General features: G+C 33.3%; 1 protein-coding gene across 12 annotated transcripts in view; it reads right to left on the reverse strand.

Moving 5' to 3' along the window:
* The window catches only part of LOC105319011 (diacylglycerol kinase zeta), a 70,694-nt gene that overhangs the window by 34,839 nt on the left and 12,988 nt on the right, over window positions 1–22,867 (reverse strand). For 2 of the 12 annotated variants that reach the window (XM_011416358.4, XM_011416365.4), the window contains exons 1-5: window positions 8,655–10,392; window positions 4,668–4,718; window positions 3,599–3,707; window positions 3,214–3,297; window positions 1,196–1,270 (exon numbers count right to left, since the gene is read on the reverse strand). In XM_011416358.4, coding sequence (XP_011414660.3) covers window positions 1,196–1,270; window positions 3,214–3,297; window positions 3,599–3,707; window positions 4,668–4,718; window positions 8,655–9,625 — 1,290 coding nt within the window. In that variant the 5' untranslated portion in view covers window positions 9,626–10,392. Of the gene's footprint in view, window positions 1–1,195; window positions 1,271–3,213; window positions 3,298–3,598; window positions 3,708–4,667; window positions 4,719–8,654; window positions 10,400–22,867 lie in introns of those variants that run through there. The other 10 variants (XM_011416359.4, XM_011416364.4, XM_011416362.4 and 7 more) reach the window with 8 other exon arrangements.

Below are 22,867 nucleotides of genomic sequence, written 5' to 3' on the forward strand. Positions count from 1 at the left end.
TCTTTATGCAGCATTTTTTGGGCTTCGAATAAAAGTATGAGTTTTCTTCTCTCCGCATTTTTGATAATGTTACACTCTGTTCCATCGAACGGATTTCCCTGGTATATTTTTTAAGGGGCTGAAAATTGATCTCCTTTGAATTTGTAGATCAGATTATTATTTTGAATAGAATTACTTCTGCAAACATGTACTTGAAGAGATCAATATGTGGTTCTGCTAATCAGTTATTTATTGGATTAGATGTTTGTATTAATCAAAAATTTAATCATATCATCTCAAGGTGTTTTTTTTTTATAATTATTAACTTTAATTGTTGATTTTGCATGGCACGGGACAATGACTTAACATGAAACATGTCACATTTGATTTGCCTAAGATGATATGGAGCGCAGTTATGTGTAAGCGCCCCAAGAAAAAGGAAAAGCTAAGACATTAGCTGAAGGATATTTAGAAAAAAATACTTTTTCATTTATTTGAAATCAAATACATCTAGTGCATATTATCATTAAGATTTTAAATGTTTATGGTTTAAGATATGGTGAATGTGACAGTAGCATTATTTGATTTCAAAAGGACACACAGTTTCAAATAAATCAACAAGTACTCGACTATCGTTGGACTAAAGGCTTTGATTAATCGACTAAGACACCCGAGTAAAATTGACATCCCTTAGTAGTGAAAGGTATTTCAGTATACAATGTTAATGCATGGAACTAAGTGATATCTAGTGAATCAAAGCTTCATAGCGGTACAGTGTAACATCTCCATCAAAAAGAAGAAAAGCTAGTGATTAAATGTGATCAGGACTGTACCACAATTACAAGTACACAACTCCTGCAACAGACAGTCATTGACAATGTTATTGAGCCTTGTACACCAAAACTAAGTACCAAAGTACCTACTAAGAAATGTGCAAAAGGTATATGCAGGATTTCTTTATAGTTACACTATTCACTAGAATATAAACATAAAAAAAATGCTAAGAGTATGGGCCTATAGTATACATATTAATAGTTAACTCTGGGTAATTATTATCAAATAAAACTATTTTGCATGATGAAATTTAATTCAATTTTAATATTATTTATGTAGCAAGTTATTTTTCATGAACTTAACATAAAGCAAATTGGTAATTTGCCACCTATAATGAATACATTTTATATTTGACTTTCCATACATTTTTAAAGTGCTTTACCTTCTCCAGAAGAGGAATACACATGGTATGAGCCACAATTTTACAAGCAACACATTTCTTTCTTGGTCCAGTTTTCTACAAAAAACAAAACAAAACAAACTTATATGTATATAAATTAAAATATAAATGTAAAAAAGAATGGTTTGTAAAAACTATCAAATATTTCATGCAATGGCATATGCTGCATCTTGCAAATGTGACAAAGCAAATCTTTCATATAAAATTGCAGACTGTCACATATTCTTAATTGAAGCAATATATGTACATGCATTTTCAAATAATTATACAGGTTCAGTAAAACAGGTTATAGCGAACACGCTTATAATGAATTGACGCTTACAGCGAAGAGATTTTCATTCCCTGTGACTTTATAACATGTTGTAAACTTGACAGATATAACGAACTATGCTTATAATGAAGTAAAGTTGCCTGTTCCTGGGACTTCGTTATAAGCGTGTTTTACTGTATGTGTGTTTGTGATCCCTCTGATATCCATGTAGAGGCCCCTGACTAAAAGCACTGTCATTGCAGCACTCATACTTTTAATAACTTTATTAATATTTAATTGAAATATTGATTAATCAATGTGAATGCTAAGATAAGCTAGTTTTGACACTTTCAAGAAAGAATTAGTCTTTGACCTTTGAAGTAGATGAGCTAGGGAATTCAAAAACTCAATTATAAAATGTTCTACTGTAAATAACGAAAAAAGTTGAAGCTACAAATAATATTTCAGGTATGGTTTAATGCTCTCTATTACACATATACTTGTCAGAATGCTATTAAACTATTATATTGAAGTATCAAATATACCACCAATTTTTGTCCATAGAGTCTTGTATTAATGTCAAAAATCTGACATCCATCAATGATGCACAGATAATTCCATTTTGTAGATTTATTTCAGTTTTACTGGTTTCAGCCTAATTGCTTCATTTCCCTATAAACTATTGTAGGTATCCAATCCCTCCAGGGATTCCCGGAGACCATTCAATTTTCCATTAGCCCATAAAATCCTGATCACAAAATACTTAAGCGTTAATATTAGGATCCAGTTCTGCCATTCTTGTTTCATCAGTTTCTCCTCTTTTTGTCTGTCAGGCCAACAGACTGATTTGAAGACTTTCATACCATTTTTATCAAGCTCGCATCTTTGACCTTTATCGAAATTCTCCCTTAAGATTTCAAGCAACAAAATTACAATTGCTAAACTTATTACCCTACGAAGCTCAGGTCAGATAAAAGCAAGGATCAGCCATACTATTTTCTCTTTCAGGTTTAATTGCTTTCTGACAATATCCTTCAATTCGTTTACAGGATTAACACTTTGTGGACCCTTGTGCAAAGTATGATCAGTGAAGTTAAAAAAGTGCTCCCTGGTCACACATAAACAAATTTCCTCCGTAATTCAAATTCCAATAATCAATTTGCTCGGAAATACGTAGAAAATAAAATAAACCTAATACAGAAATATTTCACCTCTTATCCTCACTTAACCCTGGAATTCACCAGCAGTACTCTCAGATATTTCACCAATTCCTGCTTTTAATAAAAGATTTGCTATTGTCGTTCATAAATAGTGTGACTATAAAGTGAATCTACCATTACATGTACATAGAGCAACAGTTTATAGGGATATTTTGATTCTATATATTAAGTAAATCTCATTACATCTTAGTAAGTTCATACACTGTGGGGAATAATATTAAGTTCACTGTAGGCATGAATTCATTATGAGTGTTTTCACTATATATATGTTTTACTGTATACAGCAGATTTTTCTTAATTGTTCAAGCTAAACACTGCTTGATGTTAGCAATTTTTATCATATGAGAGAGAGAGAGAGAGAGAGAGAGAGAGAGAGAGAGAGACTCTCTCAATTTGAGGAGACAGCCCTCTCCCATTCCCATCTGCTCTATACCACTGGAGATAGGAATTAAGCACCATGCAACCTGCTGGTCTGAAAGACACAGACAAATCTGCCTGTAACTACAACCTGCCATAGAAAACATTCTCACCAGACAATCCGGCTCCATGGCGTAGCAGTAATCGCCCGATGCATTGGTTTCCACCCACATGTGATCACTGTTGACTGCTTGGTCCTAAAACAGACCACAATGTCTTAGACATCAGACTTTTAAATTAACTCATTCATTGTGCTGATATTCAACTCATTTACTGGTGGATACATTGTTTTGATAGTGCAGGTTACAAATACAGTACTATAATGGTGAATTTGATTTCTTTTCTTGTTATCTGAAATCTTTACATTATAGATATATATGCATAACCAATAAAATACATCAGGCATCTCAGACTGAGATTTGATGCAACTGTTGACCAATCGGCTTAATCTTCATGAACCAGTAAAGTAGCCAATCAAGAGAGCTAGAGCAAACTAACCGACCAATCGACTGTTGACCTGAGTTCCCTTCTCCTGAAGCCTGATTGCTCTGCATGGCTTGGATGAAGATAGTTTGTGTTGCTGAAAGTGCTCTTTGAAATGGCTTTCCTAAAAGAAACAAAAAAGATTTACAGTAAAAAGAAAACAAAATTTAGTAATGGTTTAAAATTTTATGATACAACATTCAAAGTACAAAGGTTCATCTGCTACAATGTTCACCAGTTATCTATTAATCAGAACAATGGTATAATCAGCAAATTCATGGACCAGTTAAGTCATATAAATTCAAATAATTAAATTTTGTACATTCTAAATCAGTTCTAATTCTTTTAATTTGATTTTCATGACTAGAATTTACTTCAACTGAAGTCATGAAAATACCAGTAAGGCCCTTTAGGCTTGCATGATTGTGGGGGAAAATGGGTCAATGACTCAGGTGACTTAAAAAAACTAGAGATTGTTCTAATGATCAGGTAAATACCAGTATGAATCAGGTACTGAAAAACCTCCATAAATAAGAAACTATGACCCTTTGACCCCTGATTAAACATAACCTTCTACAGCATAATTGATGATGCATATAAACAATATCATCTTATTGATGACTGCATGTAGTCCTATTGTTTTACTTTTACAATGCATCCTAATAAATCATTGATGATAGTTATATAGTCTTACTATTAACATCAAAAGATATTTCTTAGAAACTATCATATTCAGAAAAGAATTATGAAGTTTTAATATGTTTACTATAATTATAATACCTGTACTATTTCAGAAAATGGATATCAGTAATGAAAAAGCAACAACTTTGGATCAATTGTCTTGCATCCAATAGTCGGCAAAGCATGCTTGTGTTTGGAACAGTTATTTTCTTACAAAATATCTGATTTTGGAAAAACGAACAACTACTAGAAGTAAGTTTTGAGCATCAAACACTTTTACAAATACATTAGCTGAAAAGCTGTTGTTTGAACTCCTATCAAGAATTGGTCACATTTGGTTGACCATTTGAACTACTGTCGGTGCCAACTTTATAGACCGATAGACCTTAATCTTGAACAGTACCTGGGATCTTTAATTGCATTTGACCTTGTCAAGAAACAACCATTGGGCTCCCTACAATGAATTGAAATTTATATTCAATGTTTTAAAAAACCAAAATTGTTTTTTATTTTATCATGCAGCTATTATATAGTAAATAATATTAATATAATATTCAAAAACCATTTTATATGATTAATTTTATTTTAATTCTAAAGATTTCCTAAATATATGTTGGTCTTTGCAAGAAATATAATAGGATTAAAAGCATACTAGGATTTTTTTTTAAATCCTTTTATTCGAATTAAAAACTAATTAAAATCATAATATATGTTCAATGTACTATTCAGAATATAATGAATACAATTTTAAATAAATTGTATTTTGGATCAAAAATGAAACGCACAAATTTCTGTTCTCATGCTTAAATCTTAATTGTAAATCGTGATTGTCGCAATTATTGCAAATTCAAGTGTGAAAAATTGATATTTGCAACATCAAAACATGAAAACAAAATTCAATTTAAAATCTGAATGATTCCTTTTTCTTTAATGAGATCCTGAAAATTGAGATAATCATTTATTGTTAATTCATTCCATTCGTTTTGAAAGATAAGTTTTCAATTCTGTTTATTGATTATTTTATAATTACCATGATCAAGGAATTAGGCATTAAGGACAAAGAATGAACTTATTATTAATGCAAAAATTTCACAATGGAGGGTTATATTTCTCGGAAGGTAATTAAAACAAATTACAAAAATTGATCTGTATGAAATATAGGCACATATCCTGTTTCTCACACTGACACCAATACAGGATACGTTACTGACAGAATTTCATGGCGCTTTTTCAAAATTTTCAAAAATATGTGACCAATATGCAAGAATCTTCCTCACAGAAATTCAGCATGTATACGGTAACTCAACAGCATACACATTGCAATAAATGTCTAGTTGCTGATTGACATGGAGCATACTTTTGCAGAGCCTCTTCCTTGTTTACATGTGTGAGAATGTTCGCAGTGAACATCTGCCATATAGATCCCTCTGATAACAGTAACTACATATCCCAACAGGAGACAGCAGAAGTCTAAGTTAACTGCTTCACGAAAGGCTGAGCTATATAAAAATCTATCTGCTTCTTCCTCAAAGCTGAGAGTTTCAATCTAGCTATGAGGAGTCACTTCTTTATCTTTAATTACAGACCCTTGTCCAAATTGATCAGAATTATGAATCGACAGTTACAAATTCTTGTTTTCTTTGTAATCTTACTTGATTGACATCTTCTATCTGATACTCTATATAAAGAAGCCATACCAGCTGACTTTGTATACCATACTTTATATGCAATATCATCTTCAAGCAAGAAGAATACACTAATATCATTTACCAGATATCCATTTTTTTGTTGCGAGTCACAAAATTTGCAAAAATGGGGAAAATCTGTAACATTTTTAATTTGCGTCAGTCATTTTTTGCGATTTAAAAAGTTTTTATAGAAAATGATACAGGATATAATTTCTGCGTATTCAATTATTTGAGATTTAATATAGATCGCGAAAAAAGCGAAAATTAGGTCTTCGCGAAAATTACCGGATATACAGTAGTTCTTTGGTAGCTAGAAACTTAATTCTTCTTTCAGTCATTAAAGAAGTTGTTATGGAAAACATTATTAATCTATTATCATGATAAATTTTATAATGTCAAAGGCTTAAGCGTTTAAACACATAAGATTTTGAATTTTAGACAAATTTTCAAGTGTATTAACATGTTTATCAAACAGGTCTTTAGAAGTTTGCATCTGTTCGGTTCAAGGCCATTGTTTTATCACCTCCCTTGTTGCATCTTATGAAATCGCTGCTGTAAAATTGCAGTGGCATGTACAGAATCAAACCAGGAATCTCTTCCAACATTTTTTTAATAACATATAAACAACACGTACAATTATGAGTGCCGGAAAATTGTTGAAGGTGATTACCCTTAAGATAAACAGGAAGTTGCTCTCTCGTTTATAAACATGATAAAAAAGAGACAAATTTACCGTAGTCGTTGATTACAATTTCTGCTCAGACATCCTATACAGCAAGATCCAAGATCATATTCCATGCATTTCGAAATTTGTCTTTTCATATTGACAGCTAAGTTCTTCTTAATTAATCACTTTGGAGAAAATTTTCCACCAAAAATTCTCTATCTAAATGGATAGAGGCCCAAAAATTGACAGTAATTTCAGTGGAAATATAAAATGCCCAATCATTCCGAGGAAAATAACCTTTCCAGAAATGATAATCTTTTGCAAAGATTTATCTTCTACCATTTAGATAGAACCACTGAGACCTTTATATTGAACTTGCATCCGAATGCTTTGAAAAAACATTGTGTTAAAAATTTCAGCTTCAAAAGTTTATTATCATTTCCCGTAACAAGCCAAAAAGATGATAAAACTTATTTCTCCACAGGCTGGTGATAAATGCTACCATGGACTGAGATAGTGAAAAAAGAAACATGAGTTTATAATCTGCAGTGTTCTGATTGCAAACATCAACTTCCTACAGATCATGTAGAATTTTCAAACAAAAAGTGTGAAGTAATTCATTCCAACAAAAAAAAATACATCAAAAGAGTCACGATGAAGCATGATTTCAAAAGAACATTTGATTCTTTTGAATACTCATCAAATTTTCCACTACATGCATTAAAATTGTAGTTTTCATTTTGTCAATATTCTCTATTTTCTAGCTTTGAATTCTTATTTGCATTTTTTTGCTTTTATGTGTGTGTACTTTAGTCTTTACTGTTTAATCTCTAATCAGTTGAAAATACATTTTTTTTCAAAACATTGAGTCCTAAAAATGCACTTGACAATGGCAGATTTTCTTTTCAGACAAATTCAGAAATATAAAAATATTAATGACAATTTGCACCTTAGCCTTTCTGCGTATTAAAAATAGCAGATGTGCAACTCTACGAAATCACAAACTTCCCTGAATGATTTATCAATATTCCTCTCCTCAAAAGTGCGTATTAACAATTTTTATCAACACTACTTCTGCATTTACCCTGCCACCGTCAATTGACCATAAATTCAATTTGTGACCATTTCGCACCTTTCAATACATCATCTCAATTGATTCACAGTTTTTTCAATGATATATCGTAGCTCTTCTATAGTTTTCAATGCCTGTCGATTAATCTGATTTGTTGATCCTTCCTGTCTGAAGAAGCTTGGTTCTTCCTGTGTTTGCCGAGGAATTACACTGTTATTTTCACTCCTGATTTCTACTGTTTGCGCAGCAATCAGAAGGATTTTTTTCTGATAATAAGCTATTTATAAACAGTGAGATGTTCCTATATTAGCAACTTTCTAAATCTGGGTTATCATCAGCAATGGCAAAATAGAAAAGCGGCAGAGACACATATTTTCCCCCCACTTCGACCAAATACTGACACTTAGAGGATGGGAAAAAAAAAATGTTATCAAATGTCATAATTAGCTCATAATGACATTCCACTAAATCTATTTTGGAATAAAAGGCAAAATGACTTGATATTCTTGTAAAAATATGAACTTAATTGATTAGACACTGACACGTCTAGAATACCTTTATAAACCATTGTTACAGCAAGCCTTTCTTGCTTATTAACTAAACAATGCTGATAAAAATCTTTTCCATCCCCAATCCAGCTGATTCACGTATCATGCTATGATGAAAACTCAGTACTTAGTCCTTCAATCCCATTATATGCGGAATGCACATCTTTCTGCATAACAAAGCAGAAAGATAAACGAGTAACATTAATTGACACAGTGCAGCTGCACTCTCTGGCCTTTTGTAATAGTTCCAAGTAAACAATGTGGAAAATTCACATAAAAAGGACGAAAAATTTCTACATTATTTACATTTTTGAAGGATGGAAAGTGTGAGAAAAGCTATGGGGAGGGGGAGAGGATAATGGCCATGAAATTGGGTAATTATAATAGAGGGAAAAATATTATTAATATAACTTACGGTGATGCTGTAATAGCTTTATAATGCTTCTCCTCCTCTGTGGGTAAATTAACATCCACAGATGTGGATCGAACCTGCGACTTCAAATTCACATCTAGCAACCCCTCATCAAAAGAGTCCTGTCTCTGCACCATTCCACGGTTAGCATTAACCGGCAAAGCTGTGACCTCTGAACTTGAGTTGGATTGCAATAAAGCTCCATCTAGAGAAGTGGAGCGATGTTGCCGGATAACAGGGACTTCTAAGGTGACAGCGTTCGTGTAAGGGCGGTCCTCTTTGGGAGATTTGCGGTCTTCCGGAGAAGGAGAATGTGAGTGGGAACTCCTTGGATAACCACAATCCGGCGAGCAGCTCTTGTTCCTGGCTGAGTCCTTTGAGTAGGGCTCAGCGTCACTCTCCTTGTCACCATGATCTCCTTGTGAGGATTCATCCGACAGATAAAAGTCTATGTCTGAGGTTAAGGAGCCGTCATCTGACGATGTGGTATAACTAGTGCTGGACGAAGCCAGGTATTCCTCACTGCCGTTATAATATCCATTTCCATTTAAGCCCCCGTGTTCTCTCTCTGCATATCTTTCCATGTGAACACAATGGATGCACAGTTTAGGAATATCCATCGAAGTCCTTCTCTTTGCTCTCGGAATCCGTAAACTGTTCCAACTTCTGGTCTCTCTCTCAGAGCCATTGTCATCGGAAGACTCGGCACTCCAACTACGAGATCCAATCGTGCAAGAATCAAAGGAGTGACATCGCCTCCCTGTCATAGGAACCTGGAGAAACTCATTGTTCTCCGAACACAGAGAACTGGAATCAAAACTTGTGGACCTTCCTCTGTGTTCAAGAGGGACCTCCAGGCCAATGGAAGCGCTAGGACTTGGTTCCTCAATTGAAACATGTTTTTGCTTTGAAAGACAGAGCTTTGGAATTTCAAAAGATGGAGACCTACTTCTAGATCTTCGAAACAGATGCATATTTTTTTTTTCAGGCTTGTCCTCTCTGTAATTGTTTCTTTGCCACCATAACTTAATTATGATCTCCAAGCCGAATTACATGCTACAGCGAGATTATACACTCAAGAACTATGTCGCTAGCATTGTACCTAGAACAAGCCTCAGTTTAGCAGCTCAAGAGAACAATAAAATCAATCCTTTAGTCTGCACTCCACACACACAAGCAATTGTTCTGTGACAAAGTCAAACATTTCTTTGGTTACTGGGTCGGATCACCTCCAATATGGCACCTTCCATGAAACCAGATGCTGGTAGAAAAAGGACCCAATTTCCAAGATTGAATATTGACCAATTTTTTTTTTCCTTTTTTACTTCCATAAACCTAAAGATTCCCACTCCTCATCTGCTTACTCGCAGAGACAATAGAATTTCCTGGAGATTAAAAGCAATAACTTGAAAAATCAATATCTACCTCCATGCACTGTTACAGTTATTAATTCTTCACACCTGAAAAATGACAAAACGTCCTCTTGTATTCCTCCCAAGGTAAAATATTGTATATCTTTGAAAAGTACTTGTTCTGTCAAATAACATATCTAGAGCAATAAGGAAGCAGTGACAATTGCACAGCAAAGAAAGCCTTTCTTTCTGTTAAAATGTTTTATGTCCAAAAAATCACGTTTTCCATAGCCAAGAATGAATCAAACGTCACTTCCACAAAATTCCAGTGAAAATAAACGCAAAGTTCTCATACATCATCTGCTTTGGGGTGAATTCTATAGCAAAACTATAAACACATTGTAATATATACAATGTTTTCAGGAGGAGGGAAAATATCCGACACATCAAAGAGTCCTTCAACCAATCACGGAGCCTGACAGCTGACGAGAAAAAAAATCAATCGATTTGACATTTAATGAATGAATGTTTGTACTCTGAGAAATCTATATACTACACACCGGCACACTTTACAACTTGAGATATAAGCTGCAACACATGACAGCATGGAGCTGCTGGCCGGGTAATCCCCCACAGTAATCAGTTACCACATGGTTTAAAGATGATTGGAGAGAGAGAGAGAGAGAGAGAGAGAGAGAGAGAGAGAGAGTTGAAAGTCACATTAATACCTTTGAAATAAAAAAAAAATTACAGAAAAAAAAACCATTGAATGAATCAACAGTGTGTATACCACAGGATTTCAAAATAATCGGAAACTCAGAGAGAGAGAGAGAGAGAGAGAGAGAGAGATTTCACCAAAATCATTATTATGTTATATTTCATACTTTTAGTCATAACATGAATTGAATCATTGTGAACCTCAAAATAATTTGATAAATTGAGTCATTTTTTTTCCATGAGTTCGACATGCATATGAAGGCATTTAAGTACTTTTAAAAAGCGCGAGGAGAGAACACAACAGACATATGATGTAACAATGAAAAAGATCTTACAATTGTGCACTCGAGAAAAGTTCTTCAAACTTGTTACACATAAGAATAGGCATGTTTTTTTCTGTGCAGACATTTCATTAGTTGTAGGCATTATCAGGCCTGGAGATCTGCTTTTAATCTATTTTCCTCCCCGTCCAATTTTACTGGGAACAAAACAATATTGTATAACAATATATCTTTAATGAAATTGAATTGTAATATTGTATGAGGAAATATCCTGCAAAGCTTAAAAAAGAATAAGAAGAAAATGACATTTTCTAGAACCATGTTCCTGAAAATTAAATTTTAAAAATTCATTTATTCAGTCCCCTAGGTTTTTCAAATGATGTTTTGTCAAATCAAACAAGGAAGGCCTAATAGACTCATATCTAGTACCAAGTTCTGTGTGTATGGATACCATTTAGAACCAGATAGAATTCCCTTCTGTTGATACTCAAATTGTTCCCATCAAATATGCATGGATATATTAGTATCAGAATTTGCACCAAATTGAATAATTCAGGAGCGATGCAAGGTGTTAATCCCGGCAGAGAAGATTGGTTTACGACACATTTTCTCTGGACACGTGTTAAAATTTCACAACAAAACCAAACGTGATCAGGAGACAGGAAATAATTTCACTACGTCTGTCACCAAGATAAATTTTCCATTTTTATATGCCATATACCAACAGCATACCTAATGATGCCTCAAAATAAAGTGCAATTATATCAAATTTATTATAGCCTTCAATGATTATATTCATATTTTATGGACCTCCAGAGGTTTTAACAAACAGTCTAATGCACTCCGACAAAACAGTACTAGTGAACTCAATTGTTGAAATATTAAATCTCTTCTGTCCACTTGCAAATAGAGATCTAGCCTCTGAAATAAAATCCCCAAAACAACACAATGGGCCCGAAACTCTAAAGCATTAAGAGTGCCGCATTATATGATTCTTGATTAGAATTAGAAGCATCTCTGGGAGTTTCATTCAGGCGCACTGATGTAACAGCTGAAGATGTTGTACTTTAAAAAAAAAACACAATAGAATTGGAAATAACCGAATTCTTAGGGTACAGAAATCTATAACTGGTTTAGTTAGCTGGCAGTAATACTCTTTGTAATTCATTTCCTCCTAAACAAATTAAAAATCTCGGTCATCAAAGACTTCAGAATAATTGCATGATTTCAATTAATCAATTAGCATGATAAAAGCATTTCTTAACTTAATTTTTAATAATCTCTTATTGCAAAGATGTCATCCAGTAAAAAGTCATGCCATGTTTCTTTTATTTTCTATAATTGTGACGATTTTGAAGACATGGTAAAGAGTAGCATTACTTTGATTCAATCACGCTTTATAACAAGAGGCCCATGAGCCACATCCACTCACCTGAGCAACGAATTAAACACAATAAAACCAGCTTAATGGAACCACAGTTATACAAAATATCTGGACAAATTTTTTAATTATAAAATGTATAAAGAGATTTTCAAATCTTCCCCAACAGATATTCTTTTGTTAAACATAGGGCCTCTTTTGTAACTGGGTGATTTCATTGTTATATCAGCACATATTGAGCATTGCAGTTACCAAGAAGATCTTATACAACTGTTCACATAGATATAATTCTACATCAAACTTTGTTTTAGAGAATTTAATTTTGTTTTACTCTGTACGTGTAAAAATCTGGCCCACCCCTCTTGCCCCAACATGGTTGATTTTTGAGAAATAGATTTTTCTCTTTATATTTATATGTCAAATGTTAACACCCCCCCCCCCCCCAAAGCTAAGTTTGGTTGAAATTGGCCCAGTGGTTCTGAAGAAATCAAAAATGTAAAAAGTTTATGGATTGAACTACAGTGAGACGGATTCCAGACAAAAAGTGATCAGGTGAGCTAAAAAAGTATCAGATTTTTCACTGAAAGTAAAAGGATTTAGTTTACAAGCTTCAGTAACTCAGTACCCTGCAGTATTTGTTACAATGTGAACACAAAAGATGCAATTCTATGCAACATAAATCCTCATAGATGCTGTACCCGAGCACCCAAGGTCATACATTGTATAAGAACAGGTTCTAATTAAGCTTCTTCAGATGTTAATAAGATCAGCCAATTCTCATAGCTGGCCCCAACCACTATTAGCTGGTGAGCAGTCTTCCCATCCAGAGACACAGTGAATAGGTGGTCACTCCGATAGTTATTATAGAAACCTGGACTCGAATCTCATTAACCTTACTAATAAGCTTTGTCAAGGCTTCCAAGATAAATACAGGCTTTCAGCTTCAGTAACCAGGGGGCCTAGAACAAATCTCTCCAGATTGTAGACAGATAAGCTAACTGAAGGTGTGGAAAGATTGACTGAGAGCCCACTACTTGCTTCATCACTGATCAGACCAAACCAGGGAGAACTAGCTAAGTGATTTTGTTTACATCCCTTTTTAAGCCACCCAAGAGAGTGTTCATTGAATACATAGACTTCAGTTTACAGGAGCCTTCAGAGATCACAAAATGTTTGGGTTTGGTGCTTCCTGGCCACTTGGCTGTTAAAATTAGTTTCACTAGAGCTTCTAAATTACCTACAGAAAGTCTGCAGATTCTCAGAGTCTTACTAATACCAAACAAAAACATGGACAACTGGAACCTTACTTGCAATATAATGTAAAGATCGGCTTGCCTGGTTTTCTCTAACACAGTGAATTCCTCCGTTCATTCATTAGAGTGCAATTCTGTTTGGCTTGTATTTATTTAGATTGGGGGGGAAAATCCATGAAAATTGTATTAAATTAGAAGTCTATTACAGTAAATATAGATTAGCCAAATCCAGTCAATTAATCCCCTCAGCTTTCAGGGTTACCAGAAGCCTATAATCCGGGGGGTTTCTTTCAGTGTGATGCTGATGAGAGGCAATGATTCCCACAGTGAACAGATCTAAGCAGTGTCCCTTCACACTAAATTAACCTCTAATTGGATGAATCTGTTATCCTGACTTCACAGCTCCCTATATATACAGCTGTGTTTGAAGCTTAAAACAAGCAGGGGAAAAGTGCTCGGTAAAATCAAAGCGTTATCTAAATTACATGTATATATGCAGAATTGGTGACAGAATTCAACAAAGCAAAATGAAAGCCAATTAAGCCTTGGATATGAAGAACTTGGGGTGTTTGTTTCTTCTTTCGTTGCACGTTGCTATAGATGCATTTTATAAAGTTCAAATCCTACTGCTTTGAATTCATATACAGTTGAACTTCGATATCTCAAACACTGATATCTCAAATACAATGGATATGTTGAAGTGATTTGTAAGTCCCCACCGCTTATTTTTAAAATATTTTACCCTTGATTAATCTCAAATACTTGGATATCAGATCGAAGTTTTAAAACAGTCCCATCCTGTTCAAGATAGCGAAGTTTGACTGTAATCACAAAACGGTTGAAGAACAGGTGAGATTAGAGTTCTGTACAGAACATATTCAATGGCCCTAGTTCTTTTAATATAAAGTTATTCAAGATGTGTTCTTCATCATGTTTTTTTTTTCATCTGAAGAAATGTGTAAAATTTAGCATGTGTACAAATAAATGACCATAACAGTCTGTACATAACATTATATGTATATGAGCAAAATCATGAACTGCAATAACAAAACAAGAAAATGCTTTCTTTAGTTAAGTACCTGATTCATGCAAGATATAAAGGTGCATTGCAAAATATTAAAGAGAAAATACATAACACTAGGCCTCATACAATAATACAATTATTGTACTGAGGATGATATTTCTAAGAAGAAAATACAATTTCAAAAGTTGTTTAAATCTCATGAAAGTACAAATATGTATAACATCTTGAACGCATGTGTATAAATTTTGCAGTTTCATTCTGTTTTCAAAAGGGCAAAATGGATTCAAAGTTATGTCACACTCCTAAGATGTTATCAAAAATGATGGAAAATTGCCTTTTATACCAGTTTTTTGTGGAGGAAAATTGTATCCGCAGCAGTACGTTGTCCAAAAATATTAAATGGGGCAAAATATGACTAAAACTGTACCTTAAGGCTTAGAGTTCTTTGCAACTTTAAGTGCTCCTACCTGAGTTTTCATTACCTAAAAGTCTGCCGTCAGCTGAGACCAGAGAAAGTTTATAACATCGTTTTAATAAAAAAGCAGGGACTGACTGACAATTAATGCTCTTCGTCCTACACACCAGGTTTATGATTCATTTGTTTGAATTAATTTCAAAATGGGCTTAGGCATCATATTGGTGTGTCAGTCCATTTTCTCCACCCACCCACACACTCTCTCAGGGTTATTAAGCAACTGCAACAATGCACCAACAAAGAAGGCATTGATCTTTCCTTTATAATGCGGCTCCAAACAGCTAATATTTTTTCATCTTCGAGTTACTCATTGCAAGGGAAAATTCGTTAAAAGCATGGGGTTTCCCACTCATGCATGCTGTAAAATAACGACATGAAGAAAAGTTTTCTTGTTTCAATTTCCTTCCGTGTTAAATGTTTGATTGTATGATACAGTTTTCATCATTTCTTCAACAGGTTTTCACTACATAAAAGTCAATTCTACAGAAAAGGAAGTCTTATAAAATTTCACATCCAAAAGAAGCCTTATTGCATTAAATCAATGATTTCTGCAACTATAATAATTTCAATAAAGATTATTATCACATTGCTTTGCTTTTCTCAATGCAGGGGTTCTGATATTTCTTTGTGTCCTCATGCAGTCCCCAGTTCATCCTTACTTGAGCAAGATACCTGTAGCTAAGGTAGTACTACAATTTAAAGGTTTTTTTTTAAATTTAACTACATGATTTTTTACTATATTATTTTTAAGTTATTATAATCTAATATTAATAATACTATAACTGCAGGTCATGAGCTTGAATCTGACAGGGATTTTGAGGTTTTAGACATATAGTTGGGATTTATATCTTGTCAATTTAAATTAACACATTACACAATTTGGCAAATACTGCAACCCCAAATAGATAAATTAATAGTTTTGCAATGCCAGACGTTCACTTGTTCTCAAGAATGAGATGAAAAATTTGACATATTATATATATGTATGGGCAAAAACTCAATACTTAGGGGAAGGCTGAAGTGAACTGACAAGTAGAAGAGGGAATCAAATACCATTTCTAAAGAAATAATCTACACATATCCTCTGGTGGAATACTCCTTTAATAATTCAAAGTCTTGGTAAATGAACATGTTTGTAATGAAGTTAAAGTTAAAATGAACACCTGCTTCTTGCAAATGAACAATTTCTTTCTTACATTTGAAAGAGCAAACTGCTGAGTTAATACATATCAATATCTTCACAACTATCTTCTCAAAGCAGTCACTTTATGCCAAAAGAGCATGGTCATCTTAAAGCATACTGATGATTGAATCAAATGTCAAAAGAGTTTTATTAAGAGGCCTATGTGGTTGTTGCCATTTTAAGACTAAATCTATCTCCTTGAGAAGAAGATCTCGTTATTAAGAGATAGGAATGCATTCAATATTCAAAGCTAATGAATTTTTTTGCTTCACTAAATTACGATTTATATAGCTTTAGAAATGATACAAATACTGTATACAGGGAAATGTTAGCCCTCGTTTTATTTTCGACCTTTTGCCCTCGTTGTCAGAGGGAGAATTTAAGACAGGGCAAAATCTATGTTGCAAATAATATCTCTGTTAACACAACTACAAATTCAAGACGGGGCGAAACCCTTTGCAAGTGTAAAAGGGCGAAAATTTCACGGGGCGTAAGTAACCCTGTATACAGTAAATCTAAGGTTGATCTTGGTGTGTAATTTGATGACCATCCTGTGAGCTTACTAATTACAATCCAGCTAGTATATAAAATTCTACCGAGTCCGTGAGGTGAGATGCATTATTTAATAAAAACTCACAAAAACACTAAAAAACAATAATTATTTTCTTGTAATAAAAAATGGTCCACTTACAATGCAGCTTTAGATCTTGTACTAAGTGAATATAATTTGAAAAGAGGTCAATTATCTCTCCTCCACCATAAAGAAAAACAGGTGCTTCTAAATTGATAATACAGTACATGTACTAGCAAAACACTAATTGTAATTAGATGAGGTTTCTTTGAAAATAAAGTAATATACAACAGACTACACATTGATAAAGTACTATCAAAAAACATACGCAACTCTATAGCAAAGTTTTCTTTGTATTGGAAACTGATTTAAAGTCTTCCATTCAGAAGAACTCATTGAACTTAAAAAATCAATGCAATTTTAATGTGAACAAAATCCTCTCAATTTCATGCTAGGGCACAAGGGGATGAACCACGTAATGCTTTGCACTCCCCGACTCGTCACTTAGAAAGAGTTTTAATTAAAATTTCATCCAAACAGTAAACCTATTGTTATGATTTTTTATTACGTCCCATTTGAAGAGATTGATGCATCAACGGAAGTGCGTTTTAGTAAAATTGTTCAATGTTTTAAGGACAAAGCAGTTTGTTGACAGAGAAAATTATCCAGAATTAGGACAAGATGACAAATAGACTAATTAGCTGATAGTAAATAGAATTTATGACAACAATAGTCGATTTAATTTAGGATCAAAAGATGATTCTCCAATGACCTGGGGCAAAAACAAAGTTGTGATGTCATCAATGTTACAACAAAACGTAAATAATTTCAAACATAAAATAACCAATGAAATTTAGTCATATATTATTTTAGTTTGAAAACGTCACTCTGCATCATGCGTTGTTATTATAGGTTTTTTTCTTCTTTATTTTCTGGGGATTTCAGCTTTTTTTTTTTATTTATATCGCTGATCTGTACTTGGATGACACACTTGAAAATCAATACCAGGATGTATATACCCTCTTCATACAGTATTCATAAATAAACGCTAAATTAATATATTGAAATAGCCTGAAAAATATGTTATGATGCCCTGGATGATTTGTTCTCTGTTAAATTGCGTCAAAATTTACCTTGGATACATCCGAAAATGGATTTATATGAATACTCTTTAAACAATAACATTTGAAAATTTAATGAAAGAAGTCAGTTAGTGCGCACACTAATAGATATAAATTTGACATGCAGTTCTAAAAAGGACCTGCAATAACTCAAATGTTTCTAAATTTGTTTAAATAGTCAAATAACTCGCCAGTTCATACTATGTAAAGATTGATCTAGCTAAGTTCTAAACAGGGAAGAAACAGTATTAAAAATATCTGTTTCAATTAATAGCAATTTCAATGAAATTTTAAATATATACATCAATTTTAATTGATTTAGCTTTTTTCGAATCTATATACCAAATCAATAATTGCATGAATCCAATGCAAAAGCAGCAATCATATACCACCATGGAGAAACATCATGGTTAAAGTATCAATACATGTATTGTCAGGGATTTTTTTCTTTCAAGTAAAAATTTTGTGCTGATCGTTGTGTATACTGATCGCTAGAAAAACCCTACGGAATCTAGATAAATTTCTGAAAGCGGACACTGGGCATCGGATCAGAAAACCAAATTGACACCGACACTCTCTTGTCAACGACTTCATTAGACTCCATTACTGGCTTTAAACCTTTCTCGATATTGTCTCCACTTCATCACGGAAGCCTTCCATGCCATTGCATTCATTCATTTATAGAGAAGATGATTCTTTTAGGGCTTTTTCCAGAACATTTTCATAATAAAAGATGAATATTGTATGAAATTCAATTTTCGTTTGAAATGTAGCATTAATTGCAATACATTCATATCAAAGGTGTATATTTTTCATCAAAGATTTTATGTATCATAGCTATTAATTTATGCATTAAAAGAATTTTTATTATAAACTAATAAAAGTTAAAACCAACAATTCAAATTCTCCCTACCATAAATCATCATTCAACATAATTCAAATAGGCAAATGTCTAATACAGTCCAACTCATAAAATTCAAGAAAAAAACTTCAAAATTGATTTTGTTTTCCTTTAAAATTTGAAATCTCAAAACATTATATTTAAACCATTGCAAAGGGGGAGTGAATTAAGATCCATCCTTTCTCGAAAAAATTTTCCATTGTGAGAAATCTCAGTGACAATGGTTAGTCTCCAGAGCTTGGTTGTGAGCATGACAGTACTGCATTAAGGGGTATGATTGATGGCCGAATTGGACAAAAATACTTGTAGCTGCAGATTTGATACATTCCCCAAAACATCTCTAAATCACTCGATACTCGAAAAGATCTACGAGCTGGCACAATCGGCCACCATTTCTCACAGGGTTTTTTACCTAATCGTTCCCTTTACTTCGTGGTATTGTCAGGAAATTTGGCAAATTGTGTCACATGATGAAGATGAAACAGCCCGCAATGGGGTTTTTCACAAAACAAGCCATTAGTTATGTTCAATTATACGAGCTTTGAAAAATAAACATGGCGTAACAACTATCAATTAGTGGAATATGATGGAAATTTTTTTTTTATCATATTGAAAATCAACTGAGGAATAAATTTCATTTAAATCTCAGCATGAACATGAAGATAAAATAGAACAAAAAATAATGGCTTATACCTGTTTATAATTTGGGATAAAAAAAACTGGATACATATGACAAGACAATGAGATTTAGAGTCGGCTTTGCTGTTTTGGGAGTTGGTTTCCAGTAATCCTTGTACAAAACATTTGCAAAGAATTTTCACAGGAATTCTTCAGAAGAATGCTGGTTAACCATTACTGCTATTAAAAATTTTAATGGACTCCAGTGATGAGACTGTATGCAATCATTAAGAAACTTACTAGCATATATCACTAGCAGAACCTGAAGATTTATCCAAGCTTTCAAGCAAGACAATATCTGTTTTGGTTCTTAATACTTTAGTCCTTTGAATTATACCCTTTTAAAAGGTGGCTTGCTTTTGTCTTGCAGAAACAATCAATAAGAGCAGCAAGTTCTATATCATATGCAAAAACATTTAAAACTCTCTCTCTCTCTCTCTCTCTCTCTCTCTCTCTCTCTCTCTCTCTCTCTCTCTCTCTCTCTCACATTCATTTACATATTACATTTATATTCTTTTCATAATACAAAACTTTGATTCCAATACAAACCCTAAAAATACAACTTAATAACTCTAAAAATATAACACTATGCAATATACTTAAACACAATATGAAAGGCATATATAATGTCCCATGTCTTCAAAAAATGAAATCTGACAAACTATTTTCATTTATCAGAAAGCGTTCCAACTACGTAGTATTCTTTTTTTTTTTGTAATTGATCCAAATATGCTGAATTGACACAACTCAAACTCCCAAAATAATATATCATAGACCAGCGCCTTGGGATACATCACTTCCCTTAATCCTGTAGCCAAGATATTCCAATCATTATTGCATTATCTTTCTATAATACAGTCTCCAAATCTATCAGAAGAAGACCCCTGCAACCTCCCTAAACAACCCAACACAATTAAATATTTATCCTCAGTTCAATGCTAAGTGCAAAAATAAGTTCTCGTTTCCCGTTATCAAGATGACCAAATTCTGTAACCCACACACATCTTTGTCAAATTGTATTACGATGATATTCTGCTTTATGCAGTGGGTCATTGATGTAATGGAGTTCGAGCGTTCATTTTTGAAGGCACTGGGGGAGATTTGTTTGCATACTGGACTGGAAAAAAAAAGTGACTGAGTTAAACCCCCTGTGCGACTATCTTGTTCCTACTTTGGCAAGTTAATAAAGGAATAAATAGGAATAATGTTTTCCTGGCACCATCTAAATAAAACATCACATTGTGATAAGCTTCGATCCTTCCTCCAATTTTTTTTTAATATCTGGTTTTAGCTTTATAGAGTTGAATGACCTCACTCTCTATACATCCATGGAAGACCTGGAGAGCATTTGAAAACACCATTAACGCTCTAGATATAGTTGAAAATGACAATTCTACATGGTATTTTCTTCACTGCTCTCTCTGACAATGTTTATTCCATGCGTGACTATTTGATTATCAAGGTTAAATGTCTAATGGAGGAAATCAGTGTGTGAAAGAGAAATATCACTGAAATTTGAGCAATCAATCTAATATTGCTTTCAAAATCCACTTACAGATTCTGAAATATCATATATATCAGAAAAAACACTAACTGATTGCAGATTAGCTGACATTATGCAAAAGAAAATTAATGTATTGGGTATCAATGCAAATATTCCGTCAATAAATCTTGCATCTGAATTAATCTGTAAATAATTTGAAAAACGAGATGTATCGAATCGAATTAAACTCTGATAGTTTCAAAATTGCAAAAGTTCTGTATAGTACAACTTGCCTCCCTGGCCTTTATTATTGAAAATGTAAGATTTTGTCTTAAAAACACTGGTTGGCATACGGCACTAGGTAAATCTTTTCATATTGTGTATTGATTCCACATTGCTCTGTGACCACACTGACCAGTTTGTTAACTGTGGCCTTTTGATGAAGTTGCATCCTTGTAAACTTAGTTAAGACTTAAAATTTACATTATCTCAATCCATCCAGTTTGTGCAAAGATAACAATTTTTCAAATCAGTTTTTATTAAGAGTTACTTCTGCATCTGTGTGAAGACCATCCCTGGTATTAAATTCAACTTCAATACACTAAACCTCATAGAAACCTTGAAATAAATATCAATCATATCGATATCATATTACGTAGACTCAGAAGACTTAGAAATAAGATTCAACTCATAAATAAGTAAAAAAGATTCTTTCATCCTGACAGCCTTTCTTCCACCATTATTCTAGTGACTTGCATCAATTATGAGTGTGTTTCATAATCTTGAATAATCGGACTTCTGCAGTCTCGTTTGATGGAAGGGAAAAATCACAACTGGCTCAGATATGGTGTGGAAGTAAATTCAATTACAGGTAAAGATTGCCGAGAAGAAATGCCAGGTCTGCGTACAGCTCTCTCCGTTCATTTCTCAGTCCTGTCAGTGCTAATTCAATTGCCATTGATCTTTGGGCTTCACTCTCCAGAAATCCTCTTTTTTTCCCTTTCTTCTGGATGACAAGACATGGAAATTAGCCACCGTTTTAACTGAAGTGTCTGCCCAAAGACAATTTTTGTGCTTTCGTAGATAATCCATCACGGAGACTGATAGATACATTTGGAAAGTCAATTTGTGTTAATTTGGGGATAAATCCTATTATCTGGGATGCCATCTCATACCAAATTCACTACCAGCATTTTAAGAAATTCAGGAATAAAAATTTTAGTTTCAATCTGACAACATACAAACGTTATTTGTAAAGTCAAAGGGACAGACTTTACGAAACCCAATAGCTATACGGTAGATGTTACATATTGCAAGTTCTTCCAGATCAATATTGTGGGTACCAGATTTATATTTGTCTAAAGGACATCCATTGAAAAGATTAAAACCATATGGTACTGAATTGATTTTTTAGTAATTAATAATTATTGACATATAAATAGTACCTATATATGAACTTTTCTTTCAAAGTTTGCAATCGATCTTTCTTTCAAAAGACATTGAAAAAATCCATGTACATGTACCAGTATTTACAATATTTATTATTGCAGCAAAATGTTTTAATATTCAGCATTTTTGATCAACATGCTACATTTTACAACTTTTTGAGACCATTAAACCTCAATATGTTTACAAGTATGAATACACATATAGTTCTATTAATAGTAAAAGTAACTTAAATCAAGTTATAGCATAATGAAAGCAGAGTGTAAGGGACAATTGATTTTGACTGTTACTTATGTTATTCCCTGCTGTGATATCTCATGATAAGTTTATAAAACACAGTAAGATCACTA

The sequence above is a fragment of the Magallana gigas genome, chromosome 9 (assembly GCF_963853765.1).
Source record: "Magallana gigas chromosome 9, xbMagGiga1.1, whole genome shotgun sequence".
Taxonomy (NCBI): domain Eukaryota; kingdom Metazoa; phylum Mollusca; class Bivalvia; order Ostreida; family Ostreidae; genus Magallana; species Magallana gigas.